The sequence below is a fragment of the Hyperolius riggenbachi genome, chromosome 11 (assembly GCF_040937935.1).
Source record: "Hyperolius riggenbachi isolate aHypRig1 chromosome 11, aHypRig1.pri, whole genome shotgun sequence".
Taxonomy (NCBI): domain Eukaryota; kingdom Metazoa; phylum Chordata; class Amphibia; order Anura; family Hyperoliidae; genus Hyperolius; species Hyperolius riggenbachi.
This window is the reverse complement of record NC_090656.1, coordinates 171,706,981-171,728,352: the sequence shown is the minus strand read 5'-3', so window position 1 is coordinate 171,728,352 and position 21,372 is coordinate 171,706,981. Positions and strand designations below refer to the sequence as shown.

The following is a 21,372-nucleotide window of genomic DNA, read 5'->3' as shown; positions in this document are numbered from 1 at the left end:
ACTGCACCATAAACTTTAATCTCAAGGTGCTAATTCAGGTGCTGATTGGTGGCAATAAGGGAGTAATGTGCTGTCACTGATTGTAACAGGTCTTCAGCTGAGGTATATCACATACTGCACAGGAGACTTGTTATAAGGGTAGCTTTTTAGGATTGGTGATCAGTTGGATTCATCTCATACATGTGTAGCAATGGTAACAATCACTGTACCAACTTCCAGTTAGAAAGGTGCTTGACGTTCAGATCCATGCAACCTTGTAACTTAAGTTATACCTAGTTTTGGGCGAACACCTAGATGTTCGGGTTCGCGAACGTTCGCCGAACATCGCCGCGATGTTCGGGTGTTCGACCCGAACTCCGAACATAATGGAAGTCAATGGGGACCCGAACTTTCGTGCTTTGTAAAGCCTCCTTACATGCTACATACCCCAAATTTACAGGGTATGTGCACCTTAGGAGTGGGTACAAGAGGGAAAAAAAATTTAGCAAAAAGAGCTTATAGTTTTTGAGAAAATCGATTTTAAAGTTTCAAAGGGAAAACTGTCTTTTAAATGCGGGAAATGTCTGTTTTCTTTGCACAGCTAACATGCTTTTTGTCGGCATGCAGTCATAAATGTAATACATATAAGAGGTTCCAGGAAAAGGGACCGGTAACGCTAACCCAGCAGCAGCACACGTGATGGAACAGGAGGAGAGTGGCGCAGGAGGAGAAGGCCACGCTTTGAGACACAACAACCCAGGCCTTGCATGAGGACAAGAAGCGTGCGGATAGCAATTTGCGTTTTGTCGCCATGCAGTCATAAATGTAATACAGATGAGAGGTTCAATAAACAGGGACCGGAAACGCTAACCCATCACAGATGTTCATTGTTCATGTTACTTGGTTGGGGTCCGGGAGTGTTGCGTGGTCGTTTCCAATCCAGGATTGATTCATTTTAATTTGAGTCAGACGGTCTGCATTTTCTGTGGAGAGGCGGATACGCCGATCTGTGACGATGCCTCCGGCAGCACTGAAACAGCGTTCCGACATAACGCTGGCTGCCGGGCAAGCCAGCACCTCTATTGCGTACATTGCCAGTTTGTGCCAGGTGTCTAGCTTCGATACCCAATAGTTGAAGGGTGCAGATGGATTGTTCAACACAGCTATGCCATCTGACATGTAGTCCTTGACCATATTCTCCAGGCGATCGGTGTTGGAGGTGAATCTGCACGCTTGCTGTTCTGTGTGCTGCTGCATGGGTGTCAGAAAATTTTCCCACTCCAAGGACACTGCCGATACCATTCCCTTTTGGGCACTAGCTGCGGCTTGTGTTGTTTGCTGCCCTCCTGGTCGTCCTGGGTTTGCGGAAGTCAGTCTGTCGGCGTACAACTGGCTAGAGGAGGGGGAGGATGTCAATCTCCTCTTTAAAGTCTCCACAAGGGACTGCTGGTATTCTTCCATTTTGACCTGTCGGACTCTTTCTTCAAGCAGTTTTGGAACATTGTGTTTGTACCGTGGATCCAGAAGGGTATAAACCCAGTAATTGGTGTTGTCCGGAATGCGCACAATGCGTGGGTCGCGTTCAATGCAGTCCTAGGCCGAAGAGGTCATAGCCTAGGGTCACAAAAACCTGTTTATTTGGGCTATTTCAATGGTAGTGATGGTGACGTACATAAATCTCAGCCATGGCCGTTAGCAACGTCTGAATTTCACGAAATGTCTCATGCAGGTAGAAGACATATTGTTAGACTTGGATTCCAAAGATGGGGTCCCTACATCTCTGCAAACCAGAGTTACAGGGGTCCAAAATTGGTAAAATCCCCCATAGGCTTTCATTGGGCCTCCTATTTACAGTTCCAAAATCTCACATCTTTTCAAAGGGCAAATGATCAGCAGTGGCAAATTTTCTAGCATTGTAGGGACCCTTAGGGGGAACATGACTGGTGAGTTTCGGGCCCCTAGGCCAAAGAGGTCATAGCCTAGGGTCACAAAAACCTGTTTATTTGGGCTATTTCAATGGTAGTGATGGTGACGTACATAAATCTCAGCCATGGCCGTTAGCAACGTCTAAATTTCACGAAATGTCTCATGCAGGTAGAAGACATATTGTTAGACTTGGATTCCAAAGATGGGGTCCCTACATCTCTGCAAACCAGAGTTACAGGGGTCCAAAATTGGTAAAATCCCCCATAGGCTTTCATTGGGCCTCCTATTTACAGTTCCAAAATCTCACATCTTTTCAAAGGGCAAATGATCAGCAGTGGAAAATTTTCTAGCATTGTAGGGACCCTTAGGGGGAACATGACTGGTGAGTTTCGGGCCCCTAGGCCGAAGAGGTCATAGCCTAGGGTCACAAAAACCTGTTTATTTGGGCTATTTCAATGGTAGTGATGGTGACGTACATAAATCTCAGCCATGGCCGTTAGCAACGTCTGAATTTCACGAAATGTCTCATGCAGGTAGAAGACATATTGTTAGACTTGGATTCTAAAGATGGGGTCCCTACATCTCTGCAAACCAGAGTTACAGGGCTCCAAAATTGGTAAAATCCCCCATAGACTTTCATTGCCTCCCTATTTCACTTTCCAAAATCTCACATCTTTTCAAAGGGCAATGGCTCAGCAGTACCAAATTTTCTAGCATTGTAGGGACCCTTAGGGGGATCATAACTGGTGAGTTTTGCCACTGCTGAGCCATTGCCCTTTGAAATGGTGTGAGATTTTGGAACGGTAAATAGTAGGCCCAATGAAAGCCTATGGGGGATTTTACCAATTTTGGAGCCCTGTAACTCTGGTTTGCAGAGATGTAGGGACCCCATCTTTGGAATCCAAGTCTAACAATATGTCTTCTACCTGCATGAGACATTTCGTGAAATTCAGACGTTGCTAACGGCCATTCCTGAGATTTATGTACGTCACCATCACTACCATTGAAATAGCCCAAATAAACAAGTTTTTGTGACCCTAGGCTATGACCTCTTTGGCCTAGGGGCCGGAAACTCACCAGTCATGTTCCCCCTAAGGGTCCCTACAATGCTAGAAAATTTTCCACTGCTGATCATTTGCCCTTTGAAAAGATGTGAGATTTTGGAACTGTAAATAGGAGGCCCAATGAAAGCCTATGGGGGATTTTACCAATTTTGGACCCCTGTAACTCTGGTTTGCAGAGATGTAGGGACCCCATCTTTGGAATCCAAGTCTAACAATATGTCTTCTACCTGCATGAGACATTTCGTGAAATTCAGACGTTGCTAACGGCCATGGCTGAGATTTATGTACGTCACCATCACTACCATTGAAATAGCCCAAATAAACAGGTTTTTGTGACCCTAGGCTATGACCTCTTCGGCCTAGGACTGCATTGAACGCGACCCACGCATTGTGCGCATTCTGGACAACACCAATTACTGGGTTTATACCCTTCTGGATCCACGGTACAAACACAATGTTCCAAAACTGCTTGAAGAAAGAGTCCGACAGGTCAAAATGGAAGAATACCAGCAGGACCTTGTGGAGACTTTAAAGAGGAGATTGACATCCTCCCCCTCCTCTAGCCAGTTGTACGCCGACAGACTGACTTCCGCAAACCCAGGACGACCAGGAGGGCAGCAAACAACACAAGCCGCAGCTAGTGCCCAAAAGGGAATGGTATCGGCAGTGTCCTTGGAGTGGGAAAATTTTCTGACACCCATGCAGCAGCACACAGAACAGCAAGCGTGCAGATCCACCTCCAACACCGATCGCCTGGAGAAGATGGTCAAGGACTACATGTCAGATGGCATAGCTGTGTTGAACAATCCATCTGCACCCTTCAACTATTGGGTATCGAAGCTAGACACCTGGCACAAACTGGCAATGTACGCAATAGAGGTGCTGGCTTGCCCGGCAGCCAGCGTTATGTCGGAACGCTGTTTCAGTGCTGCCGGAGGCATCGTCACAGATCGGCGTATCCGCCTCTCCACAGAAAATGCAGACCGTCTGACTCAAATTAAAATGAATCAATCCTGGATTGGAAACGACTACGCAACACTCCCGGACCCCAACCAAGTAACATGAACAATGAACATCTGTGATGGGTTAGCGTTTCCGGTCCCTGTTTATTGAACCTCTCATCTGTATTACATTTATGACTGCATGGCGACAAAATGCAAATTGCTATCCGCACGCTTCTTGTCCTCATGCAAGGCCTGGGTTGTTGTGTCTCAAAGCGTGGCCTTCTCCTCCTGCGCCACCCTCCTCCTATTCCATCACGTGTGCTGCTGCTGGGTTAGCGTTACCGGTCCCTTTTCCTGGAACCTCTTATATGTATTACATTTATGACTGCATGCCGACAAAAAGCATGTTACCTGTGCAAAGAAAACAGACATTTCCCGCATTTAAAAGACAGTTTTTCCTTTGAAACTTTAAAATCGATTTTCTCAAAAACTATAAGCTCTTTTTGCTAATTTTTTTTCCTCTTGTACCCACTCCCAAGGTGCACATACCCTGTAAATTTGGGGTATGTAGCATATAAGGAGGCTTTACAAAGCATGAAAGTTCGGGTCCCCATTGACTTCCATTATGTTCGGAGTTCGGCTCGAACACCCGAACATCGCGGCCATGTTCGGCCCGAACATCTAGATGTTCGCCCAACACTACACGTGACCCGTTCGGCCAATCACAGCGCTAGCCGAACGTTCGGGTAACGTTCGGCCATGCGCTCTTAGTTCGGCCATATGGCCGAACAGTTTGGCCGAACACCATCAGGTGTTCGGCCGAACTCGAACATCACCCGAACAGGGTGATGTTCTGCAGAACCCGAACAGTGGCGAACACTGTTCGCCCAACACTAGTTATACCATTCTCCACTGACTGCAATACGTTTCAATAGCAATACACAGTTCTCAAAAGCCAAGCAAAACACAGCTTGTTCAGGTGATATCACTTTCCACAGCTAGCGTACACCAAAAGCATCCAAAGCCATTATTAGCATGCCATGCAATGCGGACATACGAGAGCAGAATGCGTCATTGCCCTGCGGGCTCTCACCACCGCTGTTCAGACTGTCTCCGTCTGCCTCGTTTTCCTGCTGGCCAGCAAAGATCCAAGTTCAACTGTGTTGCAGTGCTCCCAGCCGGCGCGCTCCCCTGCCGCCACTTCAAAGTGTATCAGTATGCGCCGCGGGTCGGCGTTCTGGTCAGCTGATCGTGACGGCCGTGTCACGTGACTAGTTTCGCTTGGCTGTCTCCAAGCTTTCTCAAACGCTGGTTGGGATTGGCTCTTGCCTCTTTCAATAAATAGTCACATGATTAGTGCTGCTCCAATTAAAATGAAGACCAAGTTTACCTAGTAACAAATGATGCCTTCATTCAGCCTATCACTGCTTCCTTCACACTGTTTAGCTGTCACTAGAACTATACTATAACAAACCAGCAGCGTGTCCATTGCACTATTTCACAGGCTACAAAACACATCCATTTTCAGTACAGCAGTGGACCCAGCAGATATCTAGCTATATCACATGCCATCATAGCCATAAGGGACTTTTTTGCCGACCATAGATATTGGTGCACACCCCGCGAGCCTGACCATATACAATCGCCTAAGGCTCCCATGGGTGCACACCCCATCCACAATCAGCCGCCCCATTCATCACTACTTAAACAACCATCCATAGCTTTCTATATCTACATAGAGTGACAGGCCTCCCAATGTAAACCGTGGGATGCCGGGCCCCATAATATAACACCTCAGCATCCCCGAGTCACAAGGGCCACCGCTCACATCCCCCATCAGTCAGGTAGAAAAGGAACCAGGGACATATCAGTGTTCAGTCCCCTTGGTGACAATGTATGTAGTCTAAAAATCCACCTAATTTCCATCTGTTTTAATGTTCTCTCATAGTTTCCTCCTCTAGAAGATAGTTTCATTTTGTAGAAACCCTTGAATCTGATTTTCTCAGGATCACTATTGTGAAATCTCAAAAAAATGTTCCCCTAGTGGTGAACCAATGGTTGCATTTTTCACATTGCTAACATGTTCTTGAATACGAGATTTCAGGATTCGTGTCGTCTCCCCCACATATTTTAATCCACATGGGCACATAATAATGTACAGGACAAATTTGCTGTTACAATTTATAAATGATCTTATGCTGAACTCATGTCTTGAGTCAGCATCAGAGAATACATTGCTCCTTTCTGCTAAATGACATACACTACAATCAGAACATGGGAACACCCCCCGGGACGTCTAGATTCACCCAGCCACATTGTTGTGGGTGAAATCACTTTAGACTGATAGTCAGAGCGGACCAACAGGTCACGCAGATTTGGGGCTCTCCTAGCCGTCATCTTAGGATAATCTCCCACTAGACGGGCTATTGTTGGATCAAGTTGAAGTAAATGCCAGTGCCGAGAGAGAATACCTCTCAATTGGTTCCAATGCGTCCCAAATTTGGTAATAAGTCGGATTGAGTCATCTTTTTTCACACGATTTTTCTCTTTCCGTTTAATTAATGATTCTCTTGCTGAAGACTGTGCTCGTGATTTCGCCTCCTGTAACAACTCATCATCATACCCCCTTTGGCGGAACCTTGCTGTCATCGCCTCAGCCTCACACACAAAATCACTCTCCCTTGAGCAGTTTCTGCGAATTCGCAGAAACTGACCCATGGGGATGCCCTGGATCTGAGTCCGGGGGTGAAAGCTAGAGGCATGCAACAACATGTTGCCAGCTGTTGGTTTTCTATATGTACAGGTGGAGATACCTTCATCATCTTTCCTGATTAAAAGATCCAAAAAACTGATTTCCTTGCTGTCGACCACATGAGTGAGTACAATGTTACGATCGTTCATATTAAGATGGTCAAGAAATACCGCCAATTCTGCTCTTGTACCTCCTATTCAAGAACATGTTCGCAATGTGAAAAATGCAACCATTGGTTCACCACTAGGGGAACATTTTTTGAGATTTCACAATAGTGATCCTGAGAAAATCAGATTCAAGGGTTTCTACAAAATGAAACTATCTTCTAGAGGAGGAAACTATGAGAGAACATTAAAACAGATGGAAATTAGGTGGATTTTTAGACTACATACATTGTCACCAAGGGGACTGAACACTGATATGTCCCTGGTTCCTTTTCTACCTGACTGATGGGGGATGTGAGCGGTGGCCCTTGTGACTCGGGGATGCCGAGGTGTTATATTATGGGGCCCGGCATCCCACGGTTTACATTGGGAGGCCTGTCACTCTATGTAGATATAGAAAGCTATGGATGGTTGTTTAAGTAGTGATGAATGGGGCGGCTGATTGTGGATGGGGTGTGCACCCATGGGAGCCTTAGGCGATTGTATATGGTCAGGCTCGCAGGGTGTGCACCAATATCTATGGTCGGCAAAAAAGTCCCTTATGGCTATGATGGCATGTGATATAGCTAGATATCTGCTGGGTCCACTGCTGTACTGAAAATGGATGTGTTTTGTAGCCTGTGAAATAGTGCAATGGACACGCTGCTGGTTTGTTATAGTATAGTTCTAGTGACAGCTAAACAGTGTGAAGGAAGCAGTGATAGGCTGAATGAAGGCATCATTTGTTACTAGGTAAACTTGGTCTTCATTTTAATTGGAGCAGCACTAATCATGTGACTATTTATTGAAAGAGGCAAGAGCCAATCCCAACCAGCGTTTGAGAAAGCTTGGAGACAGCCAAGCGAAACTAGTCACGTGACACGGCCGTCACGATCAGCTGACCAGAACGCCGACCCGCGGCGCATACTGATACACTTTGAAGTGGCGGCAGGGGAGCGCGCCGGCTGGGAGGACTGCAACACAGTTAAACTTGGATCTTTGCTGGCCAGCAGGAAAACGAGGCAGACGGAGACAGTATGAACAGCGGTGGTGAGAGCCCGCAGGGCAATGACGCATTCTGCTCTCGTATGTCCGCATTGCATGGCATGCTAATAATGGCTTTGGATGCTTTTGGTGTACACTAGCTGTGGAAAGTGATATCACCTGAACAAGCTGTGTTTTGCTTGGCTTTTGAGAACTGTGTATTGCTATTGAAACGTATTGCAGTCAGTGGAGAATGGTATAACTTAAGTTACAAGGTTGCATAGATCTGAACGTCAAGCACCTTTCTAACTGGAAGTTGGTACAGTGACTGTTACCATTGCTACACATGTATGAGATGAATCCAACTGATCACCAATCTTAAAAAGCTACCCTTATAACAAGTCTCCTGTGCAGTATGTGATATACCTCAGCTGAAGACCTGTTACAATCAGTGACAGGACATTACTCCCTTATTGCCACCAACCAGCACCTGAATTAGCACCTTGAGATTGAAGTTTATGGTGCAGTGATACCTTATTAATCTGTGCAATATTATGAGTGGTGTGGATGAGAGTGTGTGAAGTCAGCTGGCCAAATGAAACACGGCCGTGTTTTTAGGGGGGGATAAGGGGTTAGTTATAGAGGGTGTTCAAGATATACAATTTTGATACTGTTTTGAAGATACTCTCTGCAAGTCTTTTTTGTAGCGATCTCTTCATCCAGCACATTTTCCGGCTGCATGGCATTCCGGAAAATGTAGTGTCAGATCGGGGAGTCCAGTTCGTATCTATGTTTTGGAGGGCATTTTGCCATCAGTTGGACATGGATCTTTCTTTTTCATCAGGCTACCACCCACAGACCAATGGCCAGTACGAAAGAGTCAACCAGTCCCAGGAACAGTTTCTCAGATGTTATGTTGCAGATGCACAAACCGACTGGGTAAAGTTTTTGCCGTTTGCAGAATTTGCACACAACAATCTGAAAAGTTCCTCTTCAGGATTTTCCCCATTTCAGGTGGTGTCGGGAAGGTCATCCAAGTTTTCCCCATTGCCAGTAGCGTCTACTCCATTTCCAGCCCTGGAGGATTGGCAGTGGGCCTTGAAACAAATTTGGGGAATGGTTAAGAGAAATTTGGGGAAGGCTTTTCAGAACCAGAAGAAACAGGCTGACAAGTGACGATCCATAGAATGGGAATTCTCTCCAGGGGATTTGGTCTGGGTGTCCACACGACATTTGGCTCTGAAACAACTGTCACCCAAACTGGGCCCTAGATTCATAGGTCCTTTTCCAGTGACCAGAAAAATTAATAATGTCACTTATGCTATTGATCTCCCTACCAGCATGCGAGGTGTAAGATCATTCCAAGTGTCTTTGCTTAAGCCGGCAGTACACGTGGATTCCGCTCCCCCCCCCCCCCCCGTGTTGATTGATGACCAACCTGAGTATGAGATAGAAAAGATTCTGGACTCCCGGCTAGTGCAGAACTCCATGCAGTATCTGGTTCACTGGAAGGGATATGGCATAGAGGAGAGAACTTGGGTGCCAGATTGTCGCATGAACGCAGAGGAATTAAAGAAGGAGTTTCATGACTCACATCCTGGGAAGCCTGGTGGGAAGTGTCCGGAGTCCAGATTGCGGAAAAGCCGCCGCACGGACTGGCAGCGAGGCGGCTGGTTCTGCCTTCAGCTCAGCAGTTTACACGCCGCGGCATGCGGCTGATGTGGCTGGGCCTTCTAGTGCACACAGATTGAGGAATACGTGCGCGCGGGCTGAGAGGCGGAACCTTTATGACAAACGGAGAGGGATCAGCTGACCAGGCTGGTCAGCTGATCTCAGAACGGGCGGCTATTGGTTGATCAGCGCTGGGTGGCACCAGGGGGCGCCGCTCTATATATAGTCATTGCTGGTCAGTCTCAAGTTGTCTGCCGTTGCGAACACTTACATGAAAGCACTCAGACCATAGTCTTGAACCAGACAGAACAGGAGGACCTGGGGATTCACACTGAGCCAGATTACTTCTGTGTTATACTTTAGACTAGTTCCAGGGTGTTGAGACCACGGACCTCACACCCCAGCTTAGGATTACTGTGTTATACTTTAGATCAGTTCCAGGGTGTTGAGACCACGGACCTCACACCCCAGCTTAGGAATTCTGTGTCAATACTGTGTTATACCTTAGACTAGTTCCTGGGTGTTGAGACCACGGACCTCACACCCCAGACTAGGAATCTTTTTGTTACCTGTTATGACCATTTGCTCTTTTGACCTTGCTCTTGCTTTCTGATTTGGTACCTCAGCATATCTGCCTTCCTGTTGCCAAACCCTGCCTGTCCCCGGTTACTGAATCAGTCTACTGTCTCTGTACTTTATCTGCCCGTGTGTTGCCGACCTAGCCTGCCCGACCTTGCGAGCTATCACTCTCTCTAGAGAGATTAGCCTTCAGTGCTACCTGTGACGCCCACCTTCCAGGGGTCAGTTAGCCACACGGCCTTCCTGCTATTCAGCCTGGGGCTCCATCCCCTTGGAAGTCTCAGGCTGCTGGAAGGTCTTCATACTTCCCAGAGGGAGGTATTCCTCATACTGCCAAGGACTGCCTGCTCCTCGGGTGGTCCTACTCAAAGTCATTACTGTTGCAACCAAACACTCACACTATATAGGTGTCCAGAGGTTAGCGATATATCTGTATTATTGGTGATTCTGCAGATCATCAATAATCAGGTATACATCTGTATTCTTGGTGATTCTGCAGATCACCAATAATCAGATTCTCTCTGTGTGCTGACACCGATCGTTACAAATGGTTTCTCCAACATGATATTTTCTCAACTTGACAATAAAATACTTTTTAAACCACCGGCAAACAAGACAATATTCAAAATAATTTTGATAGTACTTTTTCACCTACAGTTTGGTACCTTTTCAATTGCAAAGCTCTGAAAAGTTATGATTTTTATGTCATATAGGAATGCCATGACAGTTTTGTAAACCAGATAAGGATAGTCCTTTACTTACTTACAGTGTTGGACTGGGAGCTGGAAAAGCTGAGGAAATCCACTTGCTGGCCAAGCAGCAGTAATCAGGTGTTGCTGCTCACAGTGAAGACTCGCTGTAGGTTTGTATTTGGAGTGATAACAAATGGTTTCTGCTCCTTGGCCAGCAGGTGCATTTTCCTCAGTTTTTCCACTACCCAGTCCGACACTGCTTACTTATGACTTGAGTTACAACATTTCAGAGGTAAAAACAAAGTTGTCTCCATGTACAAAATATACAATACTGGTTTTTTTTATTACACATTTTTGTTGTTAACAAATTTACAGTATAGTATAAACTGTCATAAGTAGGTTAATACACTTAAAGGATACCTTAGTCCTAAAAATATGGCTAAAATGACGCCCTGTTTGTGTATGGGAAGTAGTGCAGAGGTTAAACGCACCTCCCTTGCCCCAATGTCAGCTTCCATTTTGCTGCAAAGCGGGCTGTTCAGAAGTCCTGGTTGGTGTGGTCGGCGCATGCGCAGCATGTCCACGGCAGTATGCGCAAACTCCTGCAGAAAGACATACCCGGCGCATGTGCCCTCTCGCTTGAGCACCTTGTGACCGAGCCGACCTCAAGTTCAGTGCGCGTGCATGCGCTGTGCACATCTACCTGCAGGAGCGCGCGTGTACTCCCGTAGACATATTGCGCATGCCCCGACCCCGCCGACCAGACGTGGGAATAGGCTGCAGCAAAATGGAGGCTGATTCCAGGGAAAGGGAGGTGTGATAAACCTCTGCACTACTCCCCACACACAAACAGGGCATCAAAAATATTTTTGGGATTAACGTATCCTTTAAAAAGCACATTGAAAACAACCAAAACCATAGTATATACTATATGTCCAAATCCAGTGTTGTCCGGAAGCAAATCGTTTATCAGCATTTCACTATGTTTAACACAGGACACAAATTACAAACAAATGCAACTTATTCAACAAATAATCTCCCAGAGCAGAACTTGTTTGTGAGTAGGGGTCATCTGTATTTGGCATACGGTCATCAGTGCATGCAGTCATACATTAGTGTATTCACTAACAGTTCTCAGAGTATAGTAACAACCTCATTCAAAACTGAGAAGACATGTCAGAAATAGTTATCATTTAAGTTGTGCTGTGGTCCTCTTGTTTGGCTCCACATTAAAACTGAACAGAAATATTAACGTGAAAATCTCAGGAAGTGGAAGCCCTGCAAGCAAATAAAAGGTTCTAGCATTTAATTTATTAGTTGACAGATGATTCCAGGGTCAGTGGAGATGTGCATGGAAGTGGAATTGTCCATTTATCCCCACGTATGATCAGTTCAAGGCTCGGGGCACCAGCCTCATCTTGAAACATTTGGGCACTTGAATCAACCCAAATATAGGTGTGAAATCTGGGAGAGATTTGGGATCCGGCCAGTGGAATTCAAAATGCGTCAGCATAGTCGTGAAAAAAAGAAAGATCTCCATGCGGGCAAGATTCTCCCCAAGACAAACACGTGGACCTAAGGTAAAAGAAAAACTGGTCAATGTAACATCTAAAAGGCTGCTGAATGCGATACAGAACGTTTTAACCAGGGCTGTGGAGTCTGTACAAAAATGATCCAACTTCTCAGTGTATGAAACCACCGACTGACTCCAGTAACCCAAAGTTGCTCCAACACCTCAACTCCGACTCCACCGCCCTGGCTTTAAACTCTGGTTTGAGTACACGACTCTGACCCCTTCAAGATCTTTAGTGGTGTGTGGAATCCTAATGGAGTGACCATTCACTAGCCTTGTATGCCAATGTTAGACTGAGCTCAACATTTCAGATGAAGCACAAATGTCATCATCCCAAGTACCGTAAGTGTTTTTTCTTTTTCAGTTATGCCCATATCGTATATTTCGGACCATAAGACGCACCTAGGTTTAGAGGACAAATACCAAGGGAAAAAAAAATATACTAAACCTGGTCCGTCCATGGTGCAGGAGCGTCTTGTGGAGCTTCGCCCCAAACTACTGAGGTCAGTGATGTGAGGCAGGGATTAGACTATAAATTCTTTAGTGCAAAGATTAGACTGTAAATCCTTGAGTGCAGTGATAGGATTTAACAGTCTAATCCCTTATTGCACTCAGGCCCTTACAATCTAATCTTTGCCTCATAGCACTGCACTCAGAAGCTTACAGCAGTGACATGAGGCAGGGTTTAGACTGCATTCCTCTCACGTGTCCTGTAGTCTGCAGCCATTTGTGACTGTTCCTCTTCCTAGCTCCCAGAGTTGAGTATATGTGCTGAGTGTGCTGCCCAAGTATCGTGCCAGCAAAGCTGTCTTTGGCCTATGGCTTCCTCTGCTCTTCTCCTCAGCAAAAGTGGGCTCTGTCCATCTAGGACTAGAGATGGCCCGAACGGTTCTCCAAATTTCACGGGTTCGCACTAACTTTTAGCGAGGTTGACCTGCCCCCTATACCACATCATTGGGCTAAACTTTGACCCTCTACACCAGGGTTTCTCAACACGTAGTTCGCGTACCCCCTGGGGGAGACCACAGCCAGGGGTACGCTGCGCGATAAGCTGTGCAAGACCAGTGTCCCCTTGTGTCAGCCTGCCAGCCGCGCTTCTCATGTAAACTGTGCCGGTATTTGCTGGTAAATTTCCCTGCAGAGCCGCAGACTGCAATACCCCTGTCTCTCTTCCTAGATTGGCTTGCTGGGAATAATTTCAGCCGTTCAGGAGAGAGAGTGTTGCCCCGACCCTGGCTGCCCGGCTGGCCTTTGACCTGTGCGACCGGAGCGGCCGCTCAGGGTTCAGGCTTCCAAAGGGCGCATGTGCAGGGGTTTCTATTCCCCTCACTCGCGGCTCCCTCCGATCTCCGGCACTCACTGTCAGCCCTGTTCAGCTGAGAGTGAATCGGCAGCTGTGATGACAGAGGGAGCCTAGTGGTGGCACTATGTATCTCAAATACAGGAAGTGTTAATTTCCTGAATAAGTACTTCCTGTATTTGAAGTATACAGCGGCTTCACTTGCTCTGCAATTAATGCTGCTGGGCCACCCACCGCTGAACTACAGGGCTGGCAGTCTGAGTTTCGGGGATGGAGGGAGCCACCACAGAGGGGAACTTGTTGCAGTCCACAGGTCTGTGTGACAGGAGCACATCGCACAGCTCCCACAGAGTGCCAGCAAACTGCAAGCAAGGGGGACAGCAGAAAGGCAGGTGAGTCACTCAGGGGGCTTTACATAGATAAAAATGCAGCGCTAATGGACCGGACTTTGTGCAGCAGTACACTTACTCTCTCTCTCTCTGTCTCTCTTCCCCCTTTCTGTACTCCTCCCATCCATCCATCCCTATATCTGTCTGTCTCTCTATCTCCCCAAAACATCCATCCATCCATCCCTATAGCTCTCTCTCTCTATCTATCTATGTCCCTAGGTGATCTATTCCTATATCTTGTCTATCTACCTATCTATCTATCCATCCATCCCTATCTCTCTCTCTCTCCCCCTCCCTCTATGTTTCTCTCTCCATCCCTATATCTGTCTGTCGTGTGTGTGTGTGGTGTGTGTGTGTGGTGTGTGTGGTGTGTGTGTGTGTGTGTGTGTGTGTGTGTGTGTGTGTGTGTGTGTGTGTTCCATCCCTATATTATTATTTTTTTTGTTATTATAGTGCCAACATCCTCCGTACCGCTGTACATATGTCTCCCTTCCCTCGCTCTCTATTTATTCATCCCTCCATCCATCATCTATACCTACCTACATCTATCTATCTATCTATCTATCTATCTATCTATCTATCTATCTATCTATCTATCTATCTATCTATCTATCTATCTGGCAGTTTCATCTGGCTTTTAAGGGCAGCCGGTCAAAGTGGGCCTTGGTGGCGAACAAAGTACAAATCCGGCCCTGTGTGTCACTGAGATGTGAGCATTTGGCATGATGTGTCAAACTTCAAAAAGGTTGGGAAATACTTTCCTAGGAGAAAAGGTGAATGTGTGTGTGTATGTAGAGGATGAAAAGGGGGGGCACCATAATCAGGCTTCGCTCAGGGCGCTGTGAAACCTAAGGCCGGCCCTGCCTGGCTGTTTACTTTGTGTATGCGCGCAGGCTGGTGGGGACTGAGGCAGGAGGGAGATTTGAAAGGCTGTATTGCCTGTCAGTTGTACTCATCCCTGCAATCGATAGCCAGCAAGGGGGAATGCGGAGACGTTGTCATCAGCACAGCCAGGGGGATTAATGTGCTGCTTCTGTGTAGGAAACGACTGGTCTGCCATAATTTCTGCCTATCCTGTGTGGTGTGTGCACACAGTGAAAAACAGTGCTGACACAGCCCAGCCCCCCAGGCAGCAGCCAGCAGTGTCATGTGTCAAGAGAGCAGATAGGTCACCCAGGCGACTTGTCTCTCTCTCTCTCCTCCTCGTCCCGCTCTCTCCTCTTCTTCCTCTCCTCCTCCCTCTTCCCCCCCCCCCCATCTCCCTGTCCCCCCCCACTCTCTCTCCCCCACCTTATAAAAGGCAGCAGCGTTGGCCATGTTCTCACTCTGTGTGCTGCTGTTTTAGTGAGAGAAGAGATAGGGAAAGCTTAGTTAGGTCTTGTTAGCTTGCTCCTTGCTGATATTTGTTGCTTAAAGCCACCACCAAAACAACTCTTTTGAGAGCTAATGTTCTTGTGATGTGTTTTTTTTTTGTGTGTGGCCCACTGACACTGCATATACAGCCCTGTCTGTCGCAGCTGGCTCTTGCTAATTGCTATACTGTGCCAGGCCCAGCACATTCAGCACACCTTTTCACTGCACCTGTGTGTCTGCAAATTGTATCATACCACCAGCAGTCACTGCATACCTTTTCACTGCACCTGTGTGACGGCACGTTGTATATAGCAGCAGTCACTGCATACCTTTTTACTGCACCTGTGTGACTGCACATTGTATTATAGCAGCAGTCACTGCATACCTTTTCACTGCACCTGTGTGACTGCACGTTGTATTATAGCAGCAGTCAGTGCATACCTTTTCACTGCACCTGTGTGACTGCACATTGTTTTATACCACCAGCAGTCACTGCATACCTTTTCACTGCACCTGTGTGACTGCACGTTGTATTATAGCAGCAGTCAGTGCATACCTTTTCACTGCACCTGTGTGACTGCACATTGTTTTATACCACCAGCAGTCACTGCATACCTTTTCACTGCACCTGTGTGACTGCACATTGTATTATACCAGCAGTCAGTACCTTTCACTGCATCTGTGTGCCTGCACATTGTATTATACCAGCAGTCAGTACCTTTCACTGCATCTGTGTGCCTGCACATTGTATTATACCAGCAGTCAGTACCTTTCACTGCACATGTGTGACTGCACATTGTATTATACCAGCAGTCACTGCATACCTTTCACTGCATCTGTGTGCCTGCATATTGTATTGTACCAGCAGTCAGTACCTTTCAGTGCATCTCTGTGACTGCACATTGTATTAGTCAAGTCAGTGCATACCTTTCAGTTCATCCCCCCCCCAATATGGACAAAACAACAGGCATAGGCCAAGCCAGAGGCAGGCCACCCGGCAGATCTGTTCGAGGTTGTGCTGACATGATTTTGTGCGGCCCTGGACCAAAGTAAAGTGTTCAGAAGGCACATGCCATCAACTCCCAAGATTGTCAGGATGTAGTTGACTATTTAACACAGAACACCTCATCTTCCTCAGCTTCCGCACGGAACTGTGACATATCTTCCTCCTCCTGCTCCGATTCTGGCACCCCACTTAACTCTCAGCTGGCAGCCACCACTGCTACTACTAGCACCACATCCGCTCCATTTGACAGTTCGCAGGAGTTATTTGGTGGGGAATTAACTGATCCACAGCCATTATTGTTACAAGATGAGGACGCTAAGCAAGTTACACCACCATCTCATATGTCTGAGTTAGGCATCAGTATGGACATAAGGTGTGAGGATGATGAAGTACCTGTTTTTGGTGCAGTTTTGAAGGTGTCTGATACAAGCAGAGCTGTGGAAGATGATTATGATGATGATGAGAATACTGCCGTGGATGTCACGTGGGTTCCCAATCCCAATAGACAAGATGAACAGGGGGACAGTTCAGAGGGGGAGTCAGAGAGGAGTAGGAGGAGACGAGTTGCTGAAAGAAGCAGGGGGAGTTCGTCATCAGAAACAGCTCATGGCAATGTCCGGCAGCATGTAATCACCACCTGTGGACAGCCAGCCAACATGCCCTACCTCCACCACCTACCTGCTGCCTCCACCACCAAAGTGCCATCATCCCAGGGCTCAGCGGTGTGGAATTTTTTTGTGTGTCTGACTCAGATGAGAGCAATACCATCTGTACTCTCTGCCACCAAAAATTGAGTCGTGGAAAGACCAAGACCCACGTAGGGACAACTGCCTTACGAAGGCACATGGTGAGAAAGCACAAACAGCAATGGGATGACCACCCGAGGAAAAGCAGCACAAAAACGCAAAGCCACCCCCCGCCTCCTCCTCCTCCTTCAGGTGCAGCATCATCAGCCGCTTTATCCCTTGCACCCTCACAGCCACCCTCCTCCACTTTGCCTCTCACCTTGAGCGGTTCCTGCTCCTTTGCCCACAGCAGCAGCCAGGTGTCCGTTAAGGAAATCTTTGAGCAGAAGAAGCCAATGTCTGCCAGTCACTCCCTTGCCCGGCGCTTGACAGCTGGCTTGGCGGAACTGTTAGCTCGCCAGCTGCTACCATATTGCTACTGAGGCCTTCCAAAAATTCGTGGCGATCGAGACACCGCAGTGGAAGATACCAGGCCTCAATTATTTTTCTAAAAAGGCGATACCCAAACTGTACTTTGATGTTGAAAGGCAAGTAGTGTCATCTCTGGCACACAGCATTGGGTCAAGGGTCCATCTGACTATGGATGCCTGGTCTGCAAAGCACGGTCAGGGCAGGTACATTACTTATACAGCCCATTGAGTCAACCTGGTGACCGCTGGCAAGCAGGGAGTACATGGCTGTGCAGCGGACCTAGTTGTGACACCTCCACAGCTTGCAGGCAGGACTGCTGCCACCTCCTCTCCTTCTCCTCCTACTCCTCCTGCTACATCCTCTTTGCTGTCATCCTCCTCGGCTGAGTGGCAGTGCCACTCTACTGGTGCTGCGATCTCCTCTCCAACTACACATCCCCAGCTCCCCAGGGCCTATGCTGCATGCCAGGTACGACGGTGTCACACCATTTTGGACATTTTTTGCCTCAAAGTCACACTGGAGCAGCTCTCCTGGCTGCTCTGAACAAACGGGTGGATCAGTGGCTGACCACGCACCAACTGGAGATCGGCAACGTGGTGTGTGACAACGGCAGCAATCTTTTGTCGGCTTTGAGTTTGGGAAAGTTGACACATGTACCCTGCATGGCACATGTGCTCAATCCTAAAATCCAAAGATTTTAGTGTAAGTACCCAGGCTTACAGGAGGTCCTGAAGCAGTCCAGGAAGGTGTGTGGGCATTTCAGGTGTTCCTACATGGCCATGGCATTCTTGGCCCATATTCAGCAGAGAAACAACTTGCCGGTGAGGCACTTGATTTGCGATAGCCCGACTCACTGGAATTCAACGCTCCCCATGTTTGACTGCCTGCTACAACAGGAGAAAGCCATCAACGACTACCTTTACAGCTACGGTCAAAGGTCAGGCTGTGGGGAGCTGGGCATTTTCTTGCCGAAGTACTGGACACTCATGCGTAATGCTTGCAGGCTCATGCGCCCGTTTGAGGAGGTGACAAACCTGGTAAGTCGAAGTGAAGTAGCCATCAGCGACTTGATCACATATGCTTTCTTCCTGGAGCGTGCCGTGCGTAGAGTGGTGGATCAAGCTGTAGAGGAGCATGAACAGGAAGAGGAGGAAGATTTGTTGGAAACATCACCTGCATCATCATTAACATCTGCGGCATCACAGAGGAGGGGGGAGGAGAAGGAGGCATCGTCTGGGGAAGAGGAGTCAGAGGAGGAAGGTGGCTTTGAGAAGGAGGTGGAAGAACAACCGCAGCAGGCGTCGCAGGAGGCTTGTGCTGCCCACCTTTCCTGTGGTATTGTTCGTGGCTGGAGAACTTACCTGACATCACTGAGGAAGAACAAGAGGAGATGGCTAGTAGGTCGGCATCCGACTTTGTGCAGATGGGGTCTTTCATGCTGTCCAGCCTGTTGAGGGACCCCCGTATAAAAAAAATATCAAGTGGAATGAGTGTGTTTAAGGGTGATGTCACAGCACAACGAAATAAAGGGACCACTGCCAATAATCTTCCTCCTCCTCCGACGTCCACGCAGGCAAGGACAGGACGCTCTAGTGATCTCATGGTGATGTCGGACATGCGGACATTCTTTACTCCAACGCCTCGCCTTAGCCCTTCCGGATCCACCCTCCACCAACGCCTCGACCAGCAGGTAGCCGACTACCTGGCCAAAAGTGCGGGTACAGACACTCTGAGCAGCGATTAGCCCCTGGACTACTGGGTGCTAGAGATGTCGCGAACCTCCGATTTTCGGTTCGCGAATCCCGTTCGCGAACCTTCGCGGAAGGTTCGGTTCGCGGAAAAGTTGCGAACCGCAATAGACTTCAATGGGGCTGCGAACTTTGAAAAATAGAAAAAATTATGCTGGCCACAAAAGTGATGGAAAAGATGTTTCAAGGGGTATAACACCTGGAGGGGGGCATGGTGGAGTGGGATACAAGCCCAAAGTCCCGGGGAAAAATCTGGATTTGACGCAAAGCAGCGTTTTAAGGGCAGAAATCACATTGAATGCTAAATTGCAGGCCTAAAGTGCTTTAAAACATCTTGCATGGGTATACATCAATCAGGGAGTGTAATTAGAATTCTGCTTCACACTGACACACCAAACTCACTGTGTAATGCCCCGCAAACGGCTGTTTGCGTAGTGATGGCCGTGCTGGACTGGTGCGCACCGTGGCCAGAGTGTAGGCCGTGGCGTTTTTCAAGGCCATATGGTCGACGGGGCTGTGGTAGCTCAATGATAGAACAACAGTGACTGTCCAGCTGATCAAATTTGGTCTGACCACAATGAAGCAACGACCTTATTATCTTTTGTGTCCCACCCCCACCCGAGACACTCAAATAGCCGGCGGTCATTGCTACATTGTGATACGCAAGCCCCTTCACCGCGGCAAAGTAATGATCACGAAGGGGGATGGGCACATGTACATGCCTTTTGTTTATTTGTTGCAGCCGCCCGCAGTGCAGCCAGAAAAATTAGGCAGGCATGTACACGCACCAGAAAAATTAGTGTAGTGGCCGCTGCTAGCAGCGGCCTTAAAAATTCAGGAATCCGCCTAGAGTCCTGGACCCTGTTGGTGGTGGCGGAGAAGGCAAGAAGCCTGCAGGCAGAGATGCTGTGTGTGGGGACTGACTTAGTCTTCGGTCGTGCAGTAGCCCTCCGTGATCCATTCCTCATTAATTTTGATTAAGGTCAGGTACTGAACACTGTCGTGACTTAGACGACTTCTCTTCTCAGTAACTATGCCTCCAGCTGCACTGAAGGTCCTTTCTGACAGGACGCTTGCAGCAGGGCAAGAGAGAAGTTGTATGGCAAATTGGGACAGCTCTGGCCACAGGTCAAGCCTGCGCAGCCAGTAGTCCAAGGGTTCATCGTCGCTTTTTGCAGTGTCTACATCCACACTCAAGGCCAGGTAGTCGGCTACCTGCCGGTCCAGGCGTTGGTGGAGTGTGGATCCGGAAGGACTATGGTGAGGAGTTGGACTAAAGAATGTCCGCATGTCCGACATCACCCAGAGATTGCTGGAGCGTCCTGTCCTTGCCTGCGTGGACTTAGGAGGAGGAGGGTTACTGCCAGTGGTACCTTGATTGCGTTGTGCAGCCACATCACCCTTAACCACTTGAGGACCTAGGGCTTTACACCCCTTAAGGACCGGCCACTTTTTTTTCCATTCAGACCACTGCAGCTTTCACGGTTTATTGCTCGCTCATACAACCTACCACCTAAATGAATTTTGGCTCCTTTTCTTGTCACTAATAAAGCTTTCTTTTGGTGCTATTTGATTGCTCCTGCGATTTTTACTTTTTATTATATTTATCAAAAAAAACATGAATTTTGGCAAAAAAATGATTTTTTTAACTTTCTGTGCTGACATTTTTCAAATAAAGTAAAATTTCTGTATACATGCAGCGCGAAAAATGTGGACAAACATGTTTTAGATAAAAAAAAAACCCCATTCAGTGTATATTTATTGGTTTGGGTAAAAGTTATAGCGTTTACAAACTATGGTGCAAAAAGTGAATTTTCCCATTTTCAAGCATCTATGACTTTTCTGACCCCCTGTCATGTTTCATGAGGGGCTAGAATTCCAGGATAGTATAAATACCCCCCAAATGACCCCATTTTGGAAAGAAGACATCCCAAAGTATTCACTGAGAGGCATAGTGAGTTCATAGAAGATATTATTTTTTGTCACAAGTAAGCGGAAAATGACACTTTGTGACAAAAAAAAAAAAAAAAGTTTCCATTTCTTCTAACTTGCGACAAAAAAAAAATGAAATCTGCCACGGACTCACCATGCCCCTCTCTGAATACCTTGAAG

General features: G+C 47.4%; 1 protein-coding gene across 1 annotated transcript in view; it reads right to left on the bottom strand.

The window, feature by feature from the left end:
• Nucleotides 1-12,023: 12,023 nt before the first annotated feature.
• Nucleotides 12,024-21,372, bottom strand: part of LOC137538238 (cytochrome P450 2J6-like) — a 199,861-nt gene continuing 190,512 nt past the window's right edge. The window contains exon 9 of the mRNA XM_068260286.1: nt 12,024-12,309. Within this exon, the coding sequence (XP_068116387.1) occupies nt 12,122-12,309 (188 nt within the window). The 3' untranslated portion in view covers nt 12,024-12,121. The remainder of the gene's footprint in view (nt 12,310-21,372) is intronic.